The sequence below is a fragment of the Salmo salar genome, chromosome 09 (assembly GCF_965601325.2).
Source record: "Salmo salar chromosome 09, fSalSal1, whole genome shotgun sequence".
Taxonomy (NCBI): Eukaryota; Metazoa; Chordata; class Actinopteri; order Salmoniformes; family Salmonidae; genus Salmo; species Salmo salar.
The window spans coordinates 38998980-39021545 of record NC_138299.1 but is presented as its reverse complement, the minus strand read 5'-3'; the positions used below and the strand labels follow the sequence as shown (position 1 = coordinate 39021545).

Below are 22566 nucleotides of genomic sequence, written 5' to 3'. Positions count from 1 at the left end.
ACAGCGGTCTAAGGCACTGCATCTCAGTGCTAGAGGCTTAACTACAGACCCTGGTTTGATTCCAGGCTGTATCACAACCGGACGTGATTGGGAGTCCCATAGGGCGGCACACAACTGGCCCAGCGTTGTCCGGGTTAGGGTTTGGCTGGGGTAGGCCGTCATTGTAAATACATTTGTTCTTAACTTGCCTAGTTAAATAAAGGTTAAATAAAAAAATCAACTAAGACACAGGACTCGGCCTTAACATTGATTTGACTTCACCAGGTAAAAACAGCTCTTATAGAATTGACTCATACCCTGAACCTGACATAGAGCCTGGTCTCTAAAAAAGTCTGTCCTAAACAGAACCTGGGTGACCTGGAAGTGGTTTAGGAAAGAGAGGGCAGGGCAAAACCTCTAGCAGTCCTATTTCAGTTAACACAAGCATTGACATCACCACCACTAATAGCACCTCATATAGGGATGCGTCCCAAATGTCGTCATATTCCATTATAGTACACTACTTTTGACCAGAACCCTGTGATCCCTATATAGTGCACTACTTTTGACCAGAGCCATGGTCAAAACAAGTGCACTATATAGGGTTTAGGATGCCATTTGGGACGCTATCTAGAAGTTCCAGAACAGTAATCCCAGACAAGGCGAAAAAAATCTATTATCATTTTAATTACATCATTGAAGCATAGATGCATTACTTGTGAAAAAGGTAGAAAAAACAGCATGTTTCAGTCTTTCTCAATAAGTTAAACCTCTCTGGTCAAATAGGGTCGGGCCTGCTCACAAAACAGAATAAGAAACCTCTTGAAGATTTCAAAATAATAATAAAAATAACCAAGGAAGTATACTTATGTCATTGAAATTAATGTTCATCTCCTTGCCATATGTTTAATAAACCTGTTAAAAAAAGATGCAAGTTGCTTATATTACAATACAGACAGTCCTTCTTTCACCCTTTTCCACAGGGGTTTTCCACGCAACAACGAAACTAAGTTTCATCTTTTTTTTTTTATTATCAACAATTAAACTTAAGCTTCGGGTTATAGTTGGTAAAAAATGTAAACAAAAATAAACAAAATAATAACAATAATAATAATTACAGTAATGACAGTAATAACAAGAAAGGTTAAGTAATAAACACAGTCCTGTACAGTCAGGCAATCTTCTGATAGGCCACAGCCTTAGTTCTATTCCTTCCATTCCAAAAGACGATTGGTTGGTTGGTCTTTGACAGTTTTCAGGCTCATGCTGATTGTGTGAGATGGTGGCCAATCAATGATGGTGCTGCGGCCTCCAGCCCTGCTCCACTCAAATCCGCCCAACTCCATCTTTGGATGTGGAAAAATGCCTTCCCATTTCATTTACCTGTGGTAAGAAAACACAAGAAGAGGGTTGAGACTTAATAATCCACTATATGATTCTAGTGCCCAATACTGTATTATTTAAAACACTGTAAATTGATTACTTTTGGAATATCTAGTATTTTATAAGCCCATATGGACAAATGCATCTTAATATATAATATATTATACAACGGGTGGTTCTAATCCTGAATGATGGTTAAAACCGCATTCCAGCCGGTGTCTATTCCACAAGTTACCACCGGCTAAATCTATGACGTTAAAATGCCTATTTACCCTGTTCCATCTGACTGCGCAATCCACTGTCTTATCAGCCCAGCCAGGCAATTTATAAACTTGATCTCAACTATAACACTAGTGTCACGGAATTCTAGGACCAGTGGAGATGCGGAATCAGGCGCAGGAGACAGAGGCCCGGAGCAACAGTGTTTTAATGCCACGGTAAACAAAACACAATAGCCTAAAGGCACAGGGCGCTTAAATAGGTCCGCCCGGGAAACACATTCCCAAAAGAAAACACGAAGAAAAGCGCACGGGGCGCAGCCCGGCAATAAATCTTACACAGGCCAGCGAAACAGGCCAAACACACAACTGTCCTGAGTGGACAATGAACAATCCCGCACGAGAACCCAAACTGAAAATACACACTAAATAACCCCCCACTAATGACAGACACAAAACAGGTGCGGGATAGACAGACAAAACCAAAAGGCACAGAAACATAGATCGGTGGCAGCTAATAGGCCGGCGACGACGACCGCCGCCCGACCGAGGAGGGGCGCCACCTTCGTTGGATACTGTGACAACTAGACATTATCTCAAATTTATTTTAGACTAACATGTAGTTTTCAACTGCAAAGATTTGTATAAACCTTGCTGTCTGTCTCTCTGACATTTGCAATATTGTTTCAATATTCAAATTTGATCTCCAGTTGTCCCATAGTAATGAACGTGTCGGGAGTCGGGACGAGACACACAGGCAGGCAGCGTTTCTCAGCCTGTCGAAATCATGAATCAGCTAGCATAATTTTTGGGGATATAAACAAAGAAATGTCAATTGAAAAAAGGTAAAACAAAACAAAGTGCAGCTAGTTTGCAGTGTTTCAGCTTCAGTTTGAAGTGATTGTGTTAGCTGTGTTGTTGGCTAGCTCCTCTGAACAACAGTGTCCTGACGGGTGAGCACATTTTCTATGTCAGGTAAAATCGCGCCTCATTAGCTCATAGTTATGGATGTATCCAAATAAATTTCACTGGAAAACAGCTTAAACAAATGCAAATTTATTTATTTATTTTTATTTCACCTTTTATTTAACCATGTAGGCCAGTTGAGAACAAGTTCTCATTTACGACTGTGACCTGGCCAAGATAAATTATAGCAGTGCGACAAAAACAACAACACAGAGTTACACATATACAAACGTACAGTCAATAACACAAAAGAAAAGAAAAATAGAAAGATCTATGTACAGTGTGTGCAAATGTAGAAGAGTAGGGAGGTAGGAAATAAATAGGCCATAGAGGCGAAAATAATTACAATTTAGCATGAATACTGGAGTGATATATGTGCAGATGATGATGTGCAAGTAGAGATACTGGGGTGCAAAAGAGCAAGAGGGTAAGTAATAATATGGGGATGTGGTAGTTGGGTGTGCTATTTACAGATTGGCTGTGTACAGGTACAGTGATCGGTAAGCTGCTCTGAAAGCTGATGCTTAAAGTTAGAGCGGGAGATATAAGACTCCAGCTTCAGAGAGTTTTGCAATTCGTTCCAGTCATTGGCAGCAGAACTGGAAGGAAAGGCGGCCAAAGCAAGTGTTGGCTTTGGGGATGACCAGTGCAATATACCTGCTGGAGCGCGTGCTACGGGTGGGTGTTGCTATGGTGACCAGTGAGCTGAGATAAGGCGGAGCTTTACCTAGCAAAGACTTATAGATGACCTGGAGCCAGTGGGTTTGGCGACGGATATGTAGTGAGGGCCAGCCAACAAGAGCATACAGGTTGCAGTGGTGGGTAGTATATGGGGCTTGGTGATAAAACGGATGGCACTGTGATAGACTACATCCAGTTTGCTGAGTAGAGTGTTGGGGGATATTTTGTAAATGACATCGTCGAAGTCAAGGATCGGTAGGATAGTCAGTTTTACGAGGGTATGTTTGGCGGCATGAGTGAAGGAGGCTTTATTGCGAAATAGGAAGCCGATTCTAGATTTAATTTTGGATTGGACATGCTTAATGTGAGTCTGGAAGGAGAGTTTACAGTCTAACCAGACACCTAGGTATTTGTAGGGCAGCTGAAAATGCCGCTACTTTGCTGTTATTCTGGCTGCACTTTTGACGTGACTATAAGTTAGCTGTAGTTGGCTAGCTAGCAAGCAAGGGAAAGAATGTAGCCAATATGGCAATGGAGACATTTAGACCAAACAACTGGGTCGTGTCCATAGATACAGAACAAAAAGACTGAACGACTGGCAACCGAACAGATAGATCGAACGACCAGTTGGCTTGGGTATCGACCCTAGATGTTGGGACTGTATCTTGTGGAAGGATGAAATAGTATGAATAAATTAATCAAAATAACATTTTTTGAAAATATGTCAATCATTATTTAAATATGTTGGTAACCTGTTGTATAAAGTGATAATGCCCTCGTCTTGGGCCTAACAACACCCATACCGATATATGCTCTGGTATTATCACTTCATTACACCACAGATCGGCGTTCCATCAACGGGACAGTTGTAAATCATGCAGCGCGTTATGTCAAGATCACAGATTTTAGAGAAACAACAAATGTCGATACATATAAGTGTCTTATATCGGCTGAAAGATTACATACTTGTTAATATAACTGCACTGTCCAATTTACAGTAGCTATTACTGAGAAGAAGAAAAAATGCCATGCTATTGTTTGAGGAGAGCTCCGAACAACAAAACAGTTTTTTCACCGCGGTAGGTTTGATAAATTCACCTCTGAAGGCGAAATGTGTACTTACATTCTCAAATCTTGCTCTGATTTATCATCCAAAGGGTCCCAGAGATAACATGAAGTGTCGTTTTGTTAAATAAAATCCTTTTTCATATCCTAAAAACGTCCATATAGCACGCACGATCGATTTTGTATTTCCACTCATTCAATTTGCAAAGAAAGGAATCTGTGAAAATCTCGCCATAAACATTGTTTGAACGAGTCAAATCACATTTGTATTTATTCCTCAGAGATCCTAGAAGGTAACAAGACTTCAATATTTCAGTAGGGGTGTAGTATATCCTATAGGACACCATATTTGTTCAGAGAACGAGGCCTTCATGTCACACCGATGACGCGGGTGGCCATCTCTTGAACGACTATCTTTGTCAAATAAGCACCAATCGGGGTCAAACAAAGCTAGCTAGATAGCCAATGAGCTGGCTTTACGGGAGTATCCGGAAACCGTGTATATGTCGTAGAATGTAGCTTCTAACCTTGTACGACAGCATGCCTTTTCATTTTGGAAAGCTAAATCAAAGTCCAAGTATACCGATTTGATGATATTCTTGTAGAAAAATGAAATATGAATGCGAATGTCTTCTTCACGATTTGCCCAAATGTACCTGGGTACTTCACACTAAAAGTCTTGTGGATCAGTCATACTCCAAGTTATCCATCTGAAACTTTGCACGTACACTGCTGCCATCTTGTGGACACTATCGGAATTACAACCAGAGTGATGGCTATAACAGTGGCCTTTCTCTTACATTTCAAAGATGGTGGTAAAAAAACACTCGTTGTTTTATTCTTTGTATTTTCTTCTATCAGATCTATTGTGTTATAATCTCCTACATTCACATTTCCACAAACTTCAAAGTGTTTCCTTTCAAATGGCACCAAGAATATGCTTATCCTTGCTTCAGGGCCTGAGCTACAGGCAGTTAGATTTGGGTATGTCATTTAGGTGAAAATTGAAAAAAAGGGGGCTATCCCTAAGAATATTTATTTAACTGACTTGCCTAGTTAAATAAAGGTAAAAAAATAAAATACTAACTTAAATGACAGAGTGAAAAGAAGGAAGCCTGTACAGAATAAAAATATTCTAAAATATCCATCCTGTTTTCATTAAGAACAAATTCTTATTTTCAATGACGGCCTAGGAACAGTGTGTTAACTGCCTTTTTCAGGGGCAGAACGACAGATTTTTACCTTGTCAGCTCAGGGATTCGATCTTGCAACCTTCCGGTTACTAGTCTGGAGTAACTACAATGTTGATCCATCCTGTTTTCTCCTATCACAGCCATTAAACTCTGTAACTGTTTTAAAATCACCATTGGCCTCATGTTGAAATCCCTGAGCAGTTTCCTTCCTCTCCGGTAACCGAGTCAGGAAGGACGCCTGTATCTTTGTAGTAACTGTATTGAACATATAGAACGAACTGGGTCGCGTCCATAAATATCGAACCAATCGAACTAACGTCTCTAGCAACCAAAAGATGAGAAAGTATGAATTATCTTATAAAATTAAAATATCAACCATTTTTTCCCCTATTGGTAAATGTGTGCTTTAGTATTGTTTTCTTTGGCAACTGTGGTGTAAGCAGGATAAACACCTCCGTTCTGTACATTACCTTGGAACAATTAACTCCGCAAAGGGATGAAGCGCCGTTTATTATTTCCAAGGTAATGTACAGAACGTCGGCGTTTATGCCTTACATAATATACCATTTAGCAGACGGTTTCATCCAAAGCGACTTACAGTCATGCGTGAGTGTCCATTTTACGTCAAATCAATCAAATCAGCAATCAATCAATTCATCCTTGAATAAGAGGTTTCCTACCTTATATGAAGGTTGTAGTGAGGTCCCTGCTGTGGTCAGTCAGTCTAATTCATGTACCTCGTCCTGCTGCATGGGGGCAGAAGTGGTCCTGCCTGGCTCAGCTGTTCTCTTGGCCATGATGTCCCACTGTGGAGCTTTGGGCTTTGTTCCTAGCAGAGGACAGAGCGATATTAATTCACACACAAACACACGCATGGCAAATGCACACAGCCACACTATGTAGTCTATGCTTAAGCCTTTGCCGCATTCATCACTTTGTGGCTTATGCTGATGGAGCGGCAGCAATAAAATATGACCTCTCCTGCCTCCTGGTGGTCTATGTAGAACTACATGTTGATGTCTGCCATGTCTCTGCCCTGCGCTGCAGGAGAACCATTCTACCCAGTGACACACCTCGTCCCAAACCCCAACCCTGAGGACAGAAAGACATTGCTACAGACAGACAATTCCAGACTCAGACTAAACAGGACTCTAATCCAACTGCTCTGTTCATACAACATGTCAGTGAGATTGAGCGAAACGTGCAGTAGCCTATACATGTTATTCATGTAGTAGTGCAGTCTGTGATGTGTAACAGTTTCTTTAACCTCAGAGGATGTTTCCAAAACAAAGGAGAGAAAGACATGGAGTGCCGCTCAGACTAGTCAGACAGCACATAGCCATGGAGACTTGGCTCCCGTCCAAACTCCAAACCCAGAGAAGATGTCTGTAGCTACTAGCTAGTCTGCACTGCAGAACTAAAACAACCACTCAGTGTAGGTAGCCTATCTCCCCCTCCACATCTCTCTCTCTCTGCAGACATATTAACACACTTCGTTTTTTGATATGTGCTCTTCCTTTCTGAACAGAGCAGGGACATAGTCCCTAATGAGTGTGGTCTGGTCCAGGAGAGGAGGAGGGTTATTACCGGTGAGGTCCCACCAGACCAAACTAACCCTCTAGTCTCAGATAGTTCCTGGCTACCTTCCGTTACCATGACAACACCCACCATATAGCCTGGAGCTATATAAACCACAGGGAGAGAAACCAGCATTCACTACAACCTACTGAGATGGATATACAGAGACAGAGAGAAGGAGATATGGAGATGGAGAGAGAGCGCGCAAGAGAGAGCGAGATGGGGAGAAAGAGCGAGAGATATGAAGGGAGAGCGTGAGAGAGAGGGAGATGGAGAGAGGGAGAGATGAGAGAGATGTGGGGAGAGAGGCAGAGAGGGGAGAGAGAGATGGAGAGAGAGAGATGGGGAGAGAGAGATGGGGAGAGAGAGAGAGACAGAGATGGTGGAAGAGGGAGAGATGGGTGAGAGAGAGAGATGGGGGAGAGAGAGAGATGTTGGAGTGAGAGAGATGACGGGGAGAGAGATGACGTGAGAGAGATGGAGAGGTGGAGAGGGGGGTAGAGAGATGGTGGAGAGAGAGATGGGGGAGACAGACAGATGGAGAGAGAGAGAGAGGGAGAGAGCAGGGAGGGGGAGAAGAAACTGGAGATAAAGAGAAGGTTGGGTAAGGAGAGTAAGAGAAAGAGAGTGAAAGGTGAAGAGTTGGTGGGAGAAAAAGTAGACATCCATAACCACAATTACAGTAGTACAGTATATTGAGTCTGAAAGGGAAACTGAAAAGGAGTGGAGGGGTGGAGAAAGGTAGAGGTGGTGGAGGGGTGGAGAAAGGGAGAGGTGGTGGAGGGGTGGAGAAAGGGAGAGGTGGTGGAGGGGTGGAGAAAGGGAGAGGTGGTGGAGGGGTGGAGAAAGGGAGAGGTGGTGGAGAGGTGGAGAAAGGGAGAGGTGGTGGAGGGGTGGAGAAAGGGAGACGTGGTGGAGGGGTGGAGAAAGGGAGACGTGGTGGAGAAAGGGAGGGGGTGGAGAAAAGGGGGGGGGGGAAAGAGAGGCAGCAAAAAAGGAGAGGGAGACAAATACAAAAGATACAAGGTGTTGGGCAGCAGACTAAAACCAGAGGAGGGTTAGGGTTAGCCATGAACTAGGGCTGTGGCGGTCATAACATTTTGTTAGCTGTTGATTGTCAAGCAAATAACTGTCGGTCTCATGGTAATTGACCGTTAATTAACATAAACACATTTAGCATCTCCTGGTTTCCACACATAGCCTACAAGACATTTTTAAAAGTATAATAAATCCTTGTAATATAGCCTACACCGTCACAATAAATTCATGATTTATTTTAGACAGGTCTAAAGAAACATGATATGAATAAAATGTAGTCTATTTCAGAAGAACAGAATAGCATACTCTGAGTTGTCCTTATGTTAGGCCCTGATCTGGCTATGCCAAATGGCTGTAGGCTACACTAGTTCATTTAGCAGTTTACTGACACCGGCCATATTCAACGGGTGGTGTACACAAGTGACGTAACGTTCGCTAACGAGCCAGCCAGCCAACGTTAGCCATGACATTATTTTATATTATTTTATAGTATGAAGAATTCAATTGAACAAAGCTGAATAAAATTGAAATATTTTCTACAAATGATCTGAGGGAGTACGCACATGCGGCTATTCTGTGTTAAGCAGTTAACAAATAAATAAGTTCTCCTATACGCTTCATTTAGAGTTATTCATGTAACTTTAGTTGTTCTACAAACGTTGAGCTATATTTAACTCACCACCTGGATTCGGTCTTATGTAGCAAAATTTTAAATTGTGTTTTTTACATGATATAAAAGTAGAGACTCAGAGCTACAAAATGGTATATCACACTGCATTTGAGGAGCAATGGGAAAGTAATTCTGCTTTGAAAGTTGATCAACTTTGAAAGTTGATCACTTTTAAGAAAATCGCCTTTGAATGTTCTGCTAAAGAGCCATCTACACCCATTCAGCATCGTTCACACCCTCACCCTAACCTTTAGCCCCACCCATCTCCTTTTGCTCTCGAAGTGTTCCCTGTGGCTCAGTTGGTAGAGCATGGTGTTTGCAACGCCAGCATGGTGTGTGCAACGCCAGGGTTGTGGGTTCGATTCCCACGGGGGGCCAGTACAAAAAAAATAAAAAATGCATGAAATGAAATGTATGCATTCACTACTGTAAGTCGCTCTGGATAAGAGCGTCTGCTAAATGACTAAAATGTAAAAATGTTGACGCTCTGGCTGATGATTTGTTTACCTCTGGATAACATGATAACAGCCTAACAAGCTCTGCTGGCAAGAATTTCATTACGTTTTTCTACAGACGTTTACTGACACCGGCCATATTCAACGGGTGTTGTACACACGTCACTTAACGTTAGCTAACGAGCCAGCCAGCCAACGTTAGCTAGTTAAACAATAAACAGTGCCAACAATGCCACAGTGCTGGGAGCTAACCAACCATGTTCAATGTTAGCTAGCTAACATTAGGCTCTAACTAGAACAGCAAACGGCTCTGGGAAACAAATAACAACATCAGCTCGGGAGCCAGCCACCTAACGTTAGCTTGAAATCACTTTCTGTAATATCTGAAAAGGTAACGTTAGCCAGCTTACGCTAGACTATCTTACCTGTATACATCATCGTGCATGGACGCGTCTCCCTGTCAGGAATGCCATGCCCTTAGTTTTAAGATGAAATCTGGAGACAGGTGTTTCCTCCATCTCTTTAGCTATCATATTCTAATTCCACTGATTTCAAAACTTGATCCTCCAGAAAGTGGACATCCACACTTATGCAGCTCCACTACACAATGCATTTAAAAAAAGCTGCGTTCGACAGGATTACCAACACAGACTGGCAAGCTTCTATTGCAGACCAATCCAAACTCCTATCTCGGCATGTCCAGCCCACTCATTATCTCAGCCAATCATGGCTAGTGGGAAGGTTGCCTACTTTTTCTGTGGCTTAATCAACAAGGCTTGTAATTTAACAATTTTATTCATATTTACAGATGGCATACGAGTTTGTTATTAAGGCACATGAAAAAGTCAGCATGTTCAAGAAGGCATTTCTTCAAAAAAAAAACGCATTTTGATAAAAAAATATTTTTTCACATTCAGACGGCTCTCCTGTTAAGTCGTGACTTGCGACAAACGCCTAGTTTCCTGAATCGGGTCACATTTGTTTAGATTTTTAATACATTGTAAGGCTGCATGATGAGACTAATGATGATTTGACAAAAGTTGCTTGAAAGGCATGAGCTCTGCTTTGTTTTTTTCGCGCAAGCTTTACACACTCCAATAGACTCTCATTCATAATTTGACAAGTACTTGATAATGCCTCGAATTTCCTGGCGGCATCCCCACCGGGGTGCAGTGTCGTGCCCTTCTCCCTGAGTGTGATGCGTAATCCAAAGCGCCTGTGCATGTCCTTAACCTGTTATGGCTAGGGGAAAGTATTTTCACGGCTGGATAAAAAACGTACCCGATTTAATCTGGTTACTACTCCTGCCCAGTAATTAGAATATGCATATAATTATTGGCTTTGGATAGAAAACACCCTAAAGTTTCTAAAACTGTTTGAATGGTGTCTGTGAGTATAACAGAACTCAAATGGCAGGTCAAAACCTGAGATTCCTTTACAGGAAGTGGCCTGTCTGACCATTTTTTGAACTTCTTTGCCATCTCTATCTTTTACAAAGGATCTCTGCTCTAACGTGACACTTCCTACGTCTTCCATGGGCGCTCAGAGCCCGGGAAAAACCTGAATGTCGTCATCCCAGCCCCAGGCTGAAACACATTATCGCCTTTCTCAAGTGGCCGATCAAGGGACTGTGGGCTTAGGCGCGTGCCCTGGCCGCCCCCGTCTTTGTGATTTTTCCTCTGTTTGCCGAAAAGGAGATTCCCGGTCGGAATATTATCGCTTTTTTACGAGATAAATTGCATAAAAATTTATTTGAAACAGCGGTTGACATGCTTCGAAGTACGGTAATGGAATATTTAGAATTTTTTTTATCACGAATTGCGCCATGCGCTCAACCCTGATTTACCATTTCGGATAGTGTCTGGGACGCACGAACAAAACGCCACTATTCGGATATAACGATGGATTATTTTGGACCAAACCAACATTTGTTATTGAAGTAGCAGTCCTGGGAGTGCATTCTGACGAAGACAACAAAAGGTAATCAAACTTTTATAATAGTAAATCTGATTTTGGTGAAGGCTAAACTTGCCGGGTGTCTAAATAGCTAGCCCGTGATGGCTGGGCTATGTACCTAGAATATTGCAAAATGTGCTTTCACCAAAAAGCTATTTTAAAATCGGACATATCGAGTGCATAGAGGAGTTCTGTATCTATAATTCTTAAAATAATTGTTATGCTTTTTGTGAACGTTTATCGTGAGTAATTAAGTAAATTGTTAGCAAATTCCCCGGAAGTTTGCGGGGGGTATGCTAGTTCTGAACGTCACATGCTAATGTAAAAAGCTGGTTTTTGATATAAATATGAACTTGATTGAACAAAACATGCATGTATTGTATAACATAATGTCCTAGGTGTGTCATCTGATGAAAATCATCAAAGGTTAGTGCTGCATTTAGCTGTCTTCTGGGTTTTTGTGACATTATATGCTAGCTTGAAAAATGGGTGTCTGATTATTTCTGGCTTGGTACTCTGCTGACATAATCTAATGTTTTGCTTTCGCTGTAAAGCCTTTTTGAAATCGGACAGTGTGGTTAGATAAAGGAGAGTCTTGTCTTTAAAATGCTGTGAAATAGTCATATGTTTGAAAAATTGAAGTTTTTGTATTTTTGAGGAATTTGTCATTCGCGCCACGCCTATCATTGGATATTGGAGCAGGTGTTCCGCTAGCGGAACGTCTAGATGTAAGAGGTTAACCAATTCCGAGGTGCATATTGAAGATATTGTAAGAACTGTCCACATTTACTTTTCGTCAGCCAACAAGATGAGTAGGCCTAATGAACAACAAAAGCACTAGCCTATGTCAATCTACTATCCCCATAGTACAAAATTTGAGCTATTCTATGCGAGAAATAAAGCAATTTAATAAATCCCCTTAAATTTTAATTGAATTGAAATAAATATTCCAAACATAGTCTGGGACAGTTGTGGGATGCGATAGATCCCAAATGAATACAACCACTAGCATCAACAAAAACTTTTTTACGCAATGTGGCTGACGCAACAGATCAGACGCAACAGATCAGAACGTTTAGCTTAAAATGTTGATAAACTATTAGGCTATTTCTTCAAAATATAAGCGCAGCAATGCGCACATTAGGCTATAAGAGAAAATGTTCCATTAGCGGAAAACACAATTATCATTAGTGACCACAAATGCAATTATGCATGTGATGCTGTTATTATTAAGGTGCATTTTTATGGTGAAAATTATCTTCCCCAAACTTGAAACTCACACGCTGCATACAGTAAGCCAGTTGGGCTCTACACCCCTTGTAAAGCGGATTAATGTGCTTTATTTTAAGAAGTTATTTAGCCACTTTAGTTGTGATACAAACCTTATTAAAACATATAGGCCTACGGGTTAGGCTACATGAGGTGTGCGACTATTTTTAGAATATGTCGCAAAAAAAAGGCATTGTTTCTTATGCTGGGCATCATTCACAAGTGATAGGATAATATTGTCACCATCACACTAGTCTTGATTTAATCTTGTCTTTACATATACCAAACAATATATGTGTGACATTTGATATGATTTAGAATTGACCATGGTCATGTACCTGTATCGAAACAGGGGAAGCGGGAAAAAATACATGTCACTTAAATAACCAATGGAGGACGTTTTTCCCCGTGGTTTATTTTCATGCCAGCCAGGTAGGCTATACTCCTGTTGTAAAGAAAAGCAATGTGCTTAATATTAGGGAAGTTGAGAAATAAATATAGTAGGCCTAGCCTATAGAAAACTGATGGGATCCTCCTCTTTTTAAGAGAGGCCATCACTCTGTTTTCTCCTGCAATTGCATAGCCTATAGAAATGTGGCGCAACATGAGCTCATGGGCTCTCATGAAGTGTTTGATTAGATTTTCGAAAACATTTGCATTGATGTCAGAGTGATTAGAAGGACAATAGAGTGCTGAGTACCAGGCAGTTAGCAAGTTCGGTAGGCTACTAATGACCAGCAGCAGCATCAGAGCTTGGAGAAGCCTAATTACCGTGATTAAACGGTCATATGGAATTTGACTGCCTTCATGACTCGTGACCGCCGGTGTGGCGGTAATATGGTCACCTCAACAGCCTTAGCCATGACCACATTGTCTTCCATCTACGTCATCCTCCTCCAGCCCCTCTCTACCTCTGACCGTCTCTCCCTCTCCTCGGTCTCTCACCGTCCATGCCGTTGTGCTGCTCGTAGGTGCGTTTGCCCAGGATGGTAGGTGATCCGTTGTTGAGGATGTTAGGCGTCGACTTGATGGGTGTCAGGCTGCCTGTGGTTACAGTCTGGCCGCGCGGGAGGTCAGGTTTGGGTGGGCACGGGTGGGCCTCTGGGCATGGACAGAGGGAGGGGAGAGAGAGAGAGAGAGAGAGAGAGAGAGAGGGAGGGAGGGAGGGAGAAAGAAGAGAGAGAGAGAGAGAGAGATGTTTGAGTTTAATCAGCAAAGTTATGAATTTCAAATCAACACTGGCTAAAGCAGACGATTATATTTAATATATGCCATTTAGCAGACTGAAAATTAGAGACTTCTCTATAGATGGGTGAGAATGAGATTCCCACCAAGATATCGGACCACTGACTCCAGAGGCTTCCTGTCAACAGGCTTCAGCGGCAATGGCTTTTTGGGTTCGTCTGGCAACCGCAGTGCACCTGGAAAACACCACAGCACAGGGTTAGTATGTGTGTCACATTTCAGTAGCCAGTTAGATAAGACCTTTAAAAAAAAATTACAACAGAAAAGGAAAATGGCATTTCTTATTGGACAATTACAGTCTCTCCCTGTTTTACTCAGTTTTCCTTTGTGTGGTGCCTTAATGAACAGGACCCAGGTCTACTCAGTACTCTCAATAGGCCTGGATTTTACCTGTGTTGAGGGGGAGGTAGGAGTGGAGGGGGAAGGTAAAGGCGGAAAAAAATGAGTGGAGGATAGGGGTGGAGGATAGGGGCGGAGGACAGGGGCGGAGGACAGGGGCGAGAGGACAGGGGCGAGAGGACAGGGGCGAGAGGACAGGGGCGAGAGGACAGGGGCGAGAGGATAGGGGCGGAGGACAGGGGCGGAGGACAGGGGTGGAGGTAGAGGTGTAGTATGTTACTCACATTCTTGTTTGATTTGGGCTGTGTTGAGGGGGAGGTAGGGGTGCCTGGCAAGGAAGCGTGGTCTGATGATGTCCTGACAGAAGCGTCGGGCGGCGCGTGTCACCCGAGTGGTCATCAGGTAGAAGGCCTGTTTCGTCTTTACAGCAAATTTGGGGCTCCCGCTGTGACGCATGGGAACACCGTGGGGAGACTGGACAGGAGGGGAGGGGGGGTGGGAGAGAGAAGCCAGAGAGACAGAGTGAGAGGGGAGAGGAGGAGGAGGAAGAGAAGGAGGAAGAGGAGAAAGAGTTAAGAGAATGTACAACAATCAGACAAGAGGAGTCCAAGACAAAGAGTTGTAGGTTGACATTAAGGAGGGACAGGAGTGTCTCCTGCTCAGTTTACATTACTTGGGAAAACCTTCTCATCCTAATCATGATCTCACTTTGTGTTGTTGTTTACATGTTGTTTACCATGTTGTTGCGGTTGGGTCCAGGCCTCTCTCCTTCCAGTCTTGTTGGCATCTTCAGTCCTCCATACTTCTTCCAGTAGGTCCAGCAGGAGGCACATAGACGACACTGCATGTTGGGGGGACCCCACGAGTACCACTGGTATGAGCTGATGGCTACACACACAGAGAGACAGAGATACATGGGAACAGACACACACGCAGAGACACGTGCACACACACACACACAGTTAGTGACATTTTTTTATCATTTAAGACTGAATTAATTAACACTAAAATAGCTCTGACTAGATTACACTGAGCTCACTCACTCCCTCTCGCTCTCACGCACCCTCTCTAACTCACTCCATTGTTAAAGGACAGCCATAGAGGCAATGGCTTGGAGCCTTACTACAGTATGGAATGAATCACTCATTTCCATGCGGTCTAAATGAAGTAAAAACACTGAGTGTGGGTGGAGGGGAGTGGTACTCACTGTAGCAGCTCTCACAAGCGCGGCCCAGTCCTGGGGTCTGTCCTGGGGTCTGTCCTGGGGTCTGTCCTGGGGGCAGTGGTAGCACCCCCGGGACACCCCCAGCTCCGACTGTGGCTCCAGCTGCAGCCCCGGAGCCATTCACTAGGCCTCCCACAATGCCAGGCTTCACACTGTTAGCACTCAGCTGGTTGGGGTTGGGTTTGTTGCTATGAGGAAGTGGGCAGAGGATCAGAGTCTCAGAAACACAACATACTGTAGCCAGTCCCATTTTGCTCCCTGTAAAGTGTAAGCAATATGGTGGAAGCTCCACCACTACACGGCTTATGCCTATACAGAGCCTTCCGACCTGCAGACTTCAGAAGAGTTAACGTTAGGGGTTTGGGAGGAGCTCATTAGGACCTGCTGTCTCAGTCTGTAGATACTCACTAGTTGGGGATGTAGACTTGCTTCAACTTGCTCTCTGCCTCCGCTGCTTTTAACCGTTTCTGCTGTACGTATCTGTCTGTGGTCTTCCACATGTAGTAATACTCTATGATACTGGTCAGGGACTTCCAGGGCAGCTGCAGGGGAGGACAAGAGAGACAACATTCTCAGCATAACATCTTCGTCATCATGCTTTAAAAGGCACCACCTTTTGTATTTTCTATTTTCTCGAAATGTTTTCTATTCAATAAAATCTTTGGAAAGTGATATTTTATAGTTGAATTAAAACTGCTCTCTTTAAAAAGTTTCAAAGAGGTAACTGAATTGTCAGAACACTAGAGCTGGCAGGCCCCACCCCTAATGGCAGCACGTAGTTTGCTGTGGCTGTGGGCTTGGGTAGAACAGAGAACTACACTGACTGTAATTGACCTGCAGGTGGCAGAGTGAGACACAGTGTAAAGACAGCAGAACCCTCATTTATTCCTTCCCCTCAGGGTAACAGCAGCATAGATACTGTATGGCTATATATCGCTCAACCAGTTGTATCTATCTCTATTGCTGCGAGAGATACACTACATGACCAAAAGTATGTGGACACCTGCTCATCAAACATCTCATTCCCGAGTGGCGCAGCGGTCTAAGGTACTGCATCTCACATCCGGCCGTGATTGGGAATCCATAGGGCGGTGCACAACTGGCCCAGCGTTGTCCGGATTTGGCCAGGGTAGGCCATCATTGTAAATAAGAATTTGTTCTTAACTGACTTGCCTAGTTAAATTTAAAAGAATCCTAAATCATGGGAATTAATATGGAGTTGGTCCCCCCTTTGCTGCTATAACAGCCACCAGTCTTCTAGGAAGTCTTTCCACTAGATGTTGGAATATTGTTGCAGGGACTTGCTTCCATCAGCCACAAGAGCATTAGTGAGGTCGGGCACTGATGTTGGGAGATTAGGCCTGGCTCGCAGTCTGCGTTCCAATTCATCCCAAAGGTGTTCGATGGGGTTGAAGAAAGTTCTTCCACACCAATCTCGACCAACCATTTCTGTGTGGACCTCACTTTGTGCACAGGGGCATTGTCATGCTGAAACAGGAAAGGGCCTTCGCCAAACTTTTGCCACAAAGTTGGAAGCACAGAATTGTCTAGAATGTCATTGTATGCTGTAGCGTTAAGATTTCCCTTCATCGAAACTAAGGAGCCAAGTCTGAACCATGAAAAGAAAACAGACCATTATTCCTCCTCCACCAAACTTCACAGTTGGCACTATGCATTTGGGCAGGTAGCGTTCTCCTGGCATCTGCCAAACATTGATTGGTCCGTTGGACTGCCAAATGGTGAAGCGTGATTCATCACTCCAGAGAACGCGTTTCCACTGCTCCAGAGTCCAATGGCGGCGAGCTTTACACCACTCCAGCCGACGCTTGGCATTGCGCATGGTGATCTTAGGCTTGTGTGCGGCTGCTCAGCCATGGAAACCCATTTCATAAAGCTCCCGACAAACAGTTCTTGTGCTGACGTTGCTTCCAGAGGAACTCAGTAGTGAGTGGTGCAACAGAGGCGATACATTTTTTTACACACTGCGCACTTCAGAACTTGGCGGCCCCATTCTGTGAGCTTGTGTGGCCTACCACTTCGCAACTGAGCTGTTGTTGATCCTAGACGTTTTCACGTCACAATAACAGCAATTACTGTTGATCAGGGCAGCTCAAGCGGGGCAGAAATTTTACGAACTGACTTGTTGAAAATGTGGCACCCTATGACGGTGCCACATTGAAAGTCACTGAGCTCTTCTGTAAGGTCATTCTACTGCCAATGTTTATCTATGGGGATTGCATGGCTGTGTGCTTGATTTTATACACCTGTCAGCAACGGCTGTGTCTGAAATAGCCGAATCCACTAATTTGAAGGGGTGTCCACATACATTTATATATATAGTGCATCTCTATGGCTGAGAGAGATATGACCATACAGTATCTATCTCTATGGCTGAGAGTGATCTGACCATACAGTATCTATATCTATGGCTGAGAGAGATATATTCAGTGGTGAAGTGGAGGTTATACGCCCTATACCCCTTATTTTTCAGTGGGCATTGTGCATACTCACTTTTTAATCCCCACGATGCGAATCAAAGTAGTGTAGTTGAGGTATACACCGTATCAATTAATAAGGCTGATTTATCAGTTTCAATAGTAGGCCTACTATTAGCCTACTGCACAGTACAGCTGACTGTGAAAGACCAATATGAGATTTATAATTTTAGCTCATTCAAAGTGTACAGTACCTGTCAAAAGTTTGGACACTTACTCATTCAAGGGTTTTTCTTTATTTTTACTATTTTCTACCGTGTAGAATAATAGTGAAGACATCAACACCATGAAATATCACATATGGAATCATGTAGTAACCAAAAAAGTGTTAAATAAAAATATATTTTATATTTGAGATTCTCCAAAGTAGCCACCCTTTGCCTTGACAGCTTTGCACACTCTTGGCATTCTCTTAACCAGCTTCATGAGGTAGTCACCTGGAATGCATTTCAATTAACAGGTGTGCCTTGTTAAAAGTTAATTTGTGGAATTTCTTTCCTTAATGTGTTTGAGCCAATCAGTTGAGTTGTGACAAGGTAGGGGTGGTATACAGAAGATAGTCCTATTGGGTAAAAGACCAAGTCTTTATGGCAAAAAAAGCTATAATTGTAAATATTTAACATTCTTGAAAATACACATGCAATATCTCAAAATAAAGCTTAACTTCTTGTTAATCCAGCCGCGGTGTCAGATTTCAAAAAAGGCTTTAAGGCGAAAGCAAACCATGTCATTATCTGAGGACAGCACCCCACCATACAAATGCATAACAATAATTTTCAACCAGGCAGGTGGCGACACAAAAGTCAGAAATAACGATATAATTCATGCCTTACCTTTGAAGATCTTCTTCTGTTGGCAGTCCAATATGTCCCAGAAACATCACAAATGGTCCTTTTGTTCGATAAAGTCCTTTTTTATATCCCCAAAATGTCAATTTATTTGGCGCGTTTGATTCAGAAAAACACCGGTTCCAACTCGCCCAACATGACTACAAATTATCTAATAAGTTACCTGTAAACTTTGTCCAAACATTTCAAACAACTTTCCTAATCCATCCTTAGGTATCCTAAAACGTAAATAATCGATAAAATTTAAGACGGAATATACTGTGTTCATTAGTGGATAAAATCATAGTGGAGCGAGCTACAGGTTGCACGCCCCAAACAAAAGTGTCCACTTGGCTTGACACTCATTCTGAATAGCCGTACTTCTTCATTTCTCAAAGGAAAAACATCAACCAATTTCTAAAGACTGTTGACATCTAGTGGAAGCCATAGGAACTGCAACCAGGTGCCTCATAAATCTAGTTTACCATAGAAAATGAAAGGAAAACACAGTGAACTCAACAACAACAAAAAATCCTGGATGGTTTGTCCTCGGGGTTTCGCCTGCCAAATAAGTTCTGTTATACTCACAGACATAATTGTAACAGTTTTATAAACTTTAGAGTGTTTTCTATTCAAATCTACCAATTATATGCATATCCTAGCTTCTGGGCCTGAGTAGCAGGCAGTTTACTTTGGGCACGCTTTTCATCTGGACGTCAAAATACCGCCCCCATCACAAAGAAGTTTTCAGACATAAAGGTCAGTCAATCCGGAAAATTTTAAGAAAGTTTCTTCAAGTGCAGTCGCAGAAATCATCAAGTGCTATGATGAAACTGGTTCTCAAGAGGACCGCCACAGGAAAAGAAGACCCAGAGTTACCTCTGCTGCTGAGGATAAGTTCATTAGAGTTAACTGCACCTCAGATTCTCTACGCACCACTACACCACCGGATATAGCCATACAAAAAACAGAGATTGCCAATTTCCAAAAATGTTTTGATTGCCAAAAATAAATACAAATAAAATAATAATAATAAGAGAAATGTTGATTTGTTGGTATAGTTACCCTTTAATTCAGGAGCCACCAGCCAGACAGTTGTTTGGCTAGTGGTGTTTCTGTAGCCATAGACGGCACTTTAGTTTCAAGCTTGGGGAAGCTCATTTTTACAATAAAAATTCACCTTTATAATAAATCATTCCATGCATCATCGCATTTGCAGACTTATGTAAGGTAGCCTACTATTCCTAATGTGATGACTAGATTGGATAGTCATAATTTAGGCTAATTATTTACAGTGCATTCGGAGTATTCAGACCCTTTTTCCAGATTTTAGTACGTTACAGCCTTATTGTAAAATGGATTCAATTGTTTTTCCTCATTAATCTAAACACAATACTCCATAATGACAAAGAAAAAACAGGTTGCATTTTAAAAAATTATAATAATTAAATACCACATTTACATAAGTATTCACTTTTGGCAGCGATTATAGCCTTGAGTCTTGGGTATGACACTACAAACTTGGCACACCTGTACTTGGGGAGTTTCTCCCATTCTTCTCTGCAAATCCTCTCAAGCTCTGTCAGGTTGGATGGGGAGTGTCGCTGCACAGCTTTTTCAGGTCTCTCCAGAGATGTTTGATCGGGTTCAAGTCCGGGCTCTTTCTGGGCCACTCAAGGACATTGAGACTTGTCCTGAAGCCACTCCTGCATTGTCTTGGCTGTGTGCTTAGGGTTGTTGTCCTTTTGGAAGGTGAACCTTCGCCCCAGTCTGAGTTCCTGACCGCTCTGAAAAAGGTTTTCATCAAGGATCTCTCTGTACTTTTCTCAGTTCATCTTTCGATCCTGACAAGTCTGCAAGTCGCTGCCGCTAAAAATCATCCCCACAGCATGATTCTGCCACCACCATGCTTCACCGTAGGGATGGTGCCAGATTTCCTCCAGACATTACGCTTGGCATTCAGGCCAAAGACTTCAATCTTGGTTTCATCAGACCAGAGAATCTTGTTTCTCATGGTCTGAGTCCTTTAGGTGCCTTTTTGCAAACACCAAGTGGGCTGTCATGTGCCTTTTACTGAGGAGTGGCTTCTGTCTGGCCACTCTACCATAAAGGCCTGATTGGTGGATTGCTGCAGAGATGGATGTCCTTCTGAAAGGTTTTCCCAACTCCACAGAGGAACTCTGGAGCTCTATCAGAGTGACCATTGGGTTCTTGCTCACCTCCCTGACCAAGGACCTTCTCCCCCGATTGCTCAGTTTAGCCGGTTGGCCAGCTCTAGGAAGAGTCTTGGTGGTTCCAAACTTCTTCCATTTAAGAATGATGGATGCCGCTGTGCTCTTGGGGACCTTCAATGCTGTAGAAATGTTTTGGTACCCTTCCCCAGATCTGTGCCTGGATACAATCCTGTCTCTGAGCTCTATGGACAATTCCTTCGACCTCATGGCTTGGTTTTTGCTCTGACATGCACTGTCAACTGTGGGACCTTATTTAGACAGGTGTGTGCCATTCCAAATAATGTCCAATCAATTGAATTTACTACAGGTGGACTCCAATCAAGTTGTAGAAACATCAAGGATGATCAATGGAAACAGGATGCACCTGAGCTTAATTTTGAGTCTCATAGCAAAGGGTCTGAATAATTATGTAATTAAGGTATTTCTGTTTTTAATACATTTGCAAACAATTTTAAAAACCTGTTTTTGCCATGTCATTATGGGGTATTGTGTGTAGATTGATGAGTATTTGTTTATTTTATTTTTATTTAATCCATTTTAGAATAAGGCTGAAACGTAACAAAATTTTGAAAAAGTCAAGCGGTTTGAATACTTTCCGAATGCACTGTATAGCCATACCGTATCTATCTATATGGCTGAGAGAGATATACCCATACACTATCTATATCTATGGCTGAGAGAAATATAATCAAACTCTCTATATCTATGGCTGAAAGAGATATACCCATACACTATCTATATCTATGGCTGAGAGAAATATAATCAAACTCTCTATATCTATGGCTGAAAGAGATATACCCATACACTATCTATATCTATGGCTGAGAGAAATATAGCCATACAGTATCTACAGTTGAAGTCGGAAGTTTATATACACTTAGGTTGGAGTCATTAAAACTCGTTTTTCAACCACTCCACAAATTTCTTGTTAACAAACTATAGTTTCAGCAAGTCGATTAGGACATCTACTTTGTGCGTGACACAAGCAATTTTTCCAACAACTGTTTACAGACAGATTATTTCACTTATTATTCACTGTATCACAATTCCAGTGGGTCAGAAGTTTACATACACTAACTAAGTTGACTGTGGCTTTAAACAGCTTGGAAAAATCCAGGAAATTATGTCATGGCTTTAGAAGCTTCTGATAGGCTAACTGACATCATCTGAGTCAATTGGAGGTGTACCTGTGGATGTATTTCAAGGCCTAGCTTCAAACTGAGTGCCTCTTTGCTTGACATCATGGGAAAATCAAAAGAAATCAGCCAAGACCTCAGAAAGAAATTGTAGACCTCCACAAGTCTGGTTCTTCCTTGGGAAGAGAAATATAGCCATACACTATTTATATCTATGGCTGAGAGAAATATAGCCATACACTATCTAAATCTATGGCTGAGAGAAATATAGCCATACACTATCTATATCTATGGCTGCAGTAGACATGCAGTATTATCTTTTCTGCTCTCAATAGATGCCTGCCTGATAGTCTCTGAGTTGAGTCTCACCAATAGTTACATTATTATGAGCCTTTAACAGTTCCTCTCAGTGTAAGCATCGTTTCCTTTACATTTGTGAGAGTAGTTCTACAAATAAATAATGCAATCTGATTGGTCCCTTGTGGTGGACCAGGCTGGCAAGCTGCAGCCCAACAATTCCCCTGAAGATTTGGTGATATGCACATCAGAGTTTCCTTGTGGAGGGTAGTCCAAGCCAAGGCAGCAGAACCGTACCTGTCTGTCTGTCTGAAACC

At 42.5% G+C, this 22566-nt stretch overlaps 1 protein-coding gene across 3 annotated transcripts in view; it reads right to left on the bottom strand.

Moving 5' to 3' along the window:
- Nucleotides 1–647: 647 nt before the first annotated feature.
- Nucleotides 648–22566, bottom strand: part of LOC106611285 (metastasis-associated protein MTA1) — an 89392-nt gene continuing 67473 nt past the window's right edge. For 2 of the 3 annotated variants that reach the window (XM_045723624.2, XM_082955764.1), the window contains 8 exons: nt 15669–15802; nt 15243–15448; nt 14772–14923; nt 14320–14509; nt 13783–13872; nt 13397–13552; nt 6223–6314; nt 648–1362 (listed from right to left, as the gene is read on the bottom strand). In XM_045723624.2, the coding sequence (XP_045579580.1) occupies nt 1306–1362; nt 6223–6314; nt 13397–13552; nt 13783–13872; nt 14320–14509; nt 14772–14923; nt 15243–15448; nt 15669–15802 (1077 nt within the window). In that variant the 3' untranslated portion in view covers nt 648–1305. Of the gene's footprint in view, nt 1363–6165; nt 6315–13396; nt 13553–13782; nt 13873–14319; nt 14510–14771; nt 14924–15242; nt 15449–15668; nt 15803–22566 lie in introns of all 3 variants that reach the window. The other variant, XM_045723625.2, reaches the window with a different exon arrangement.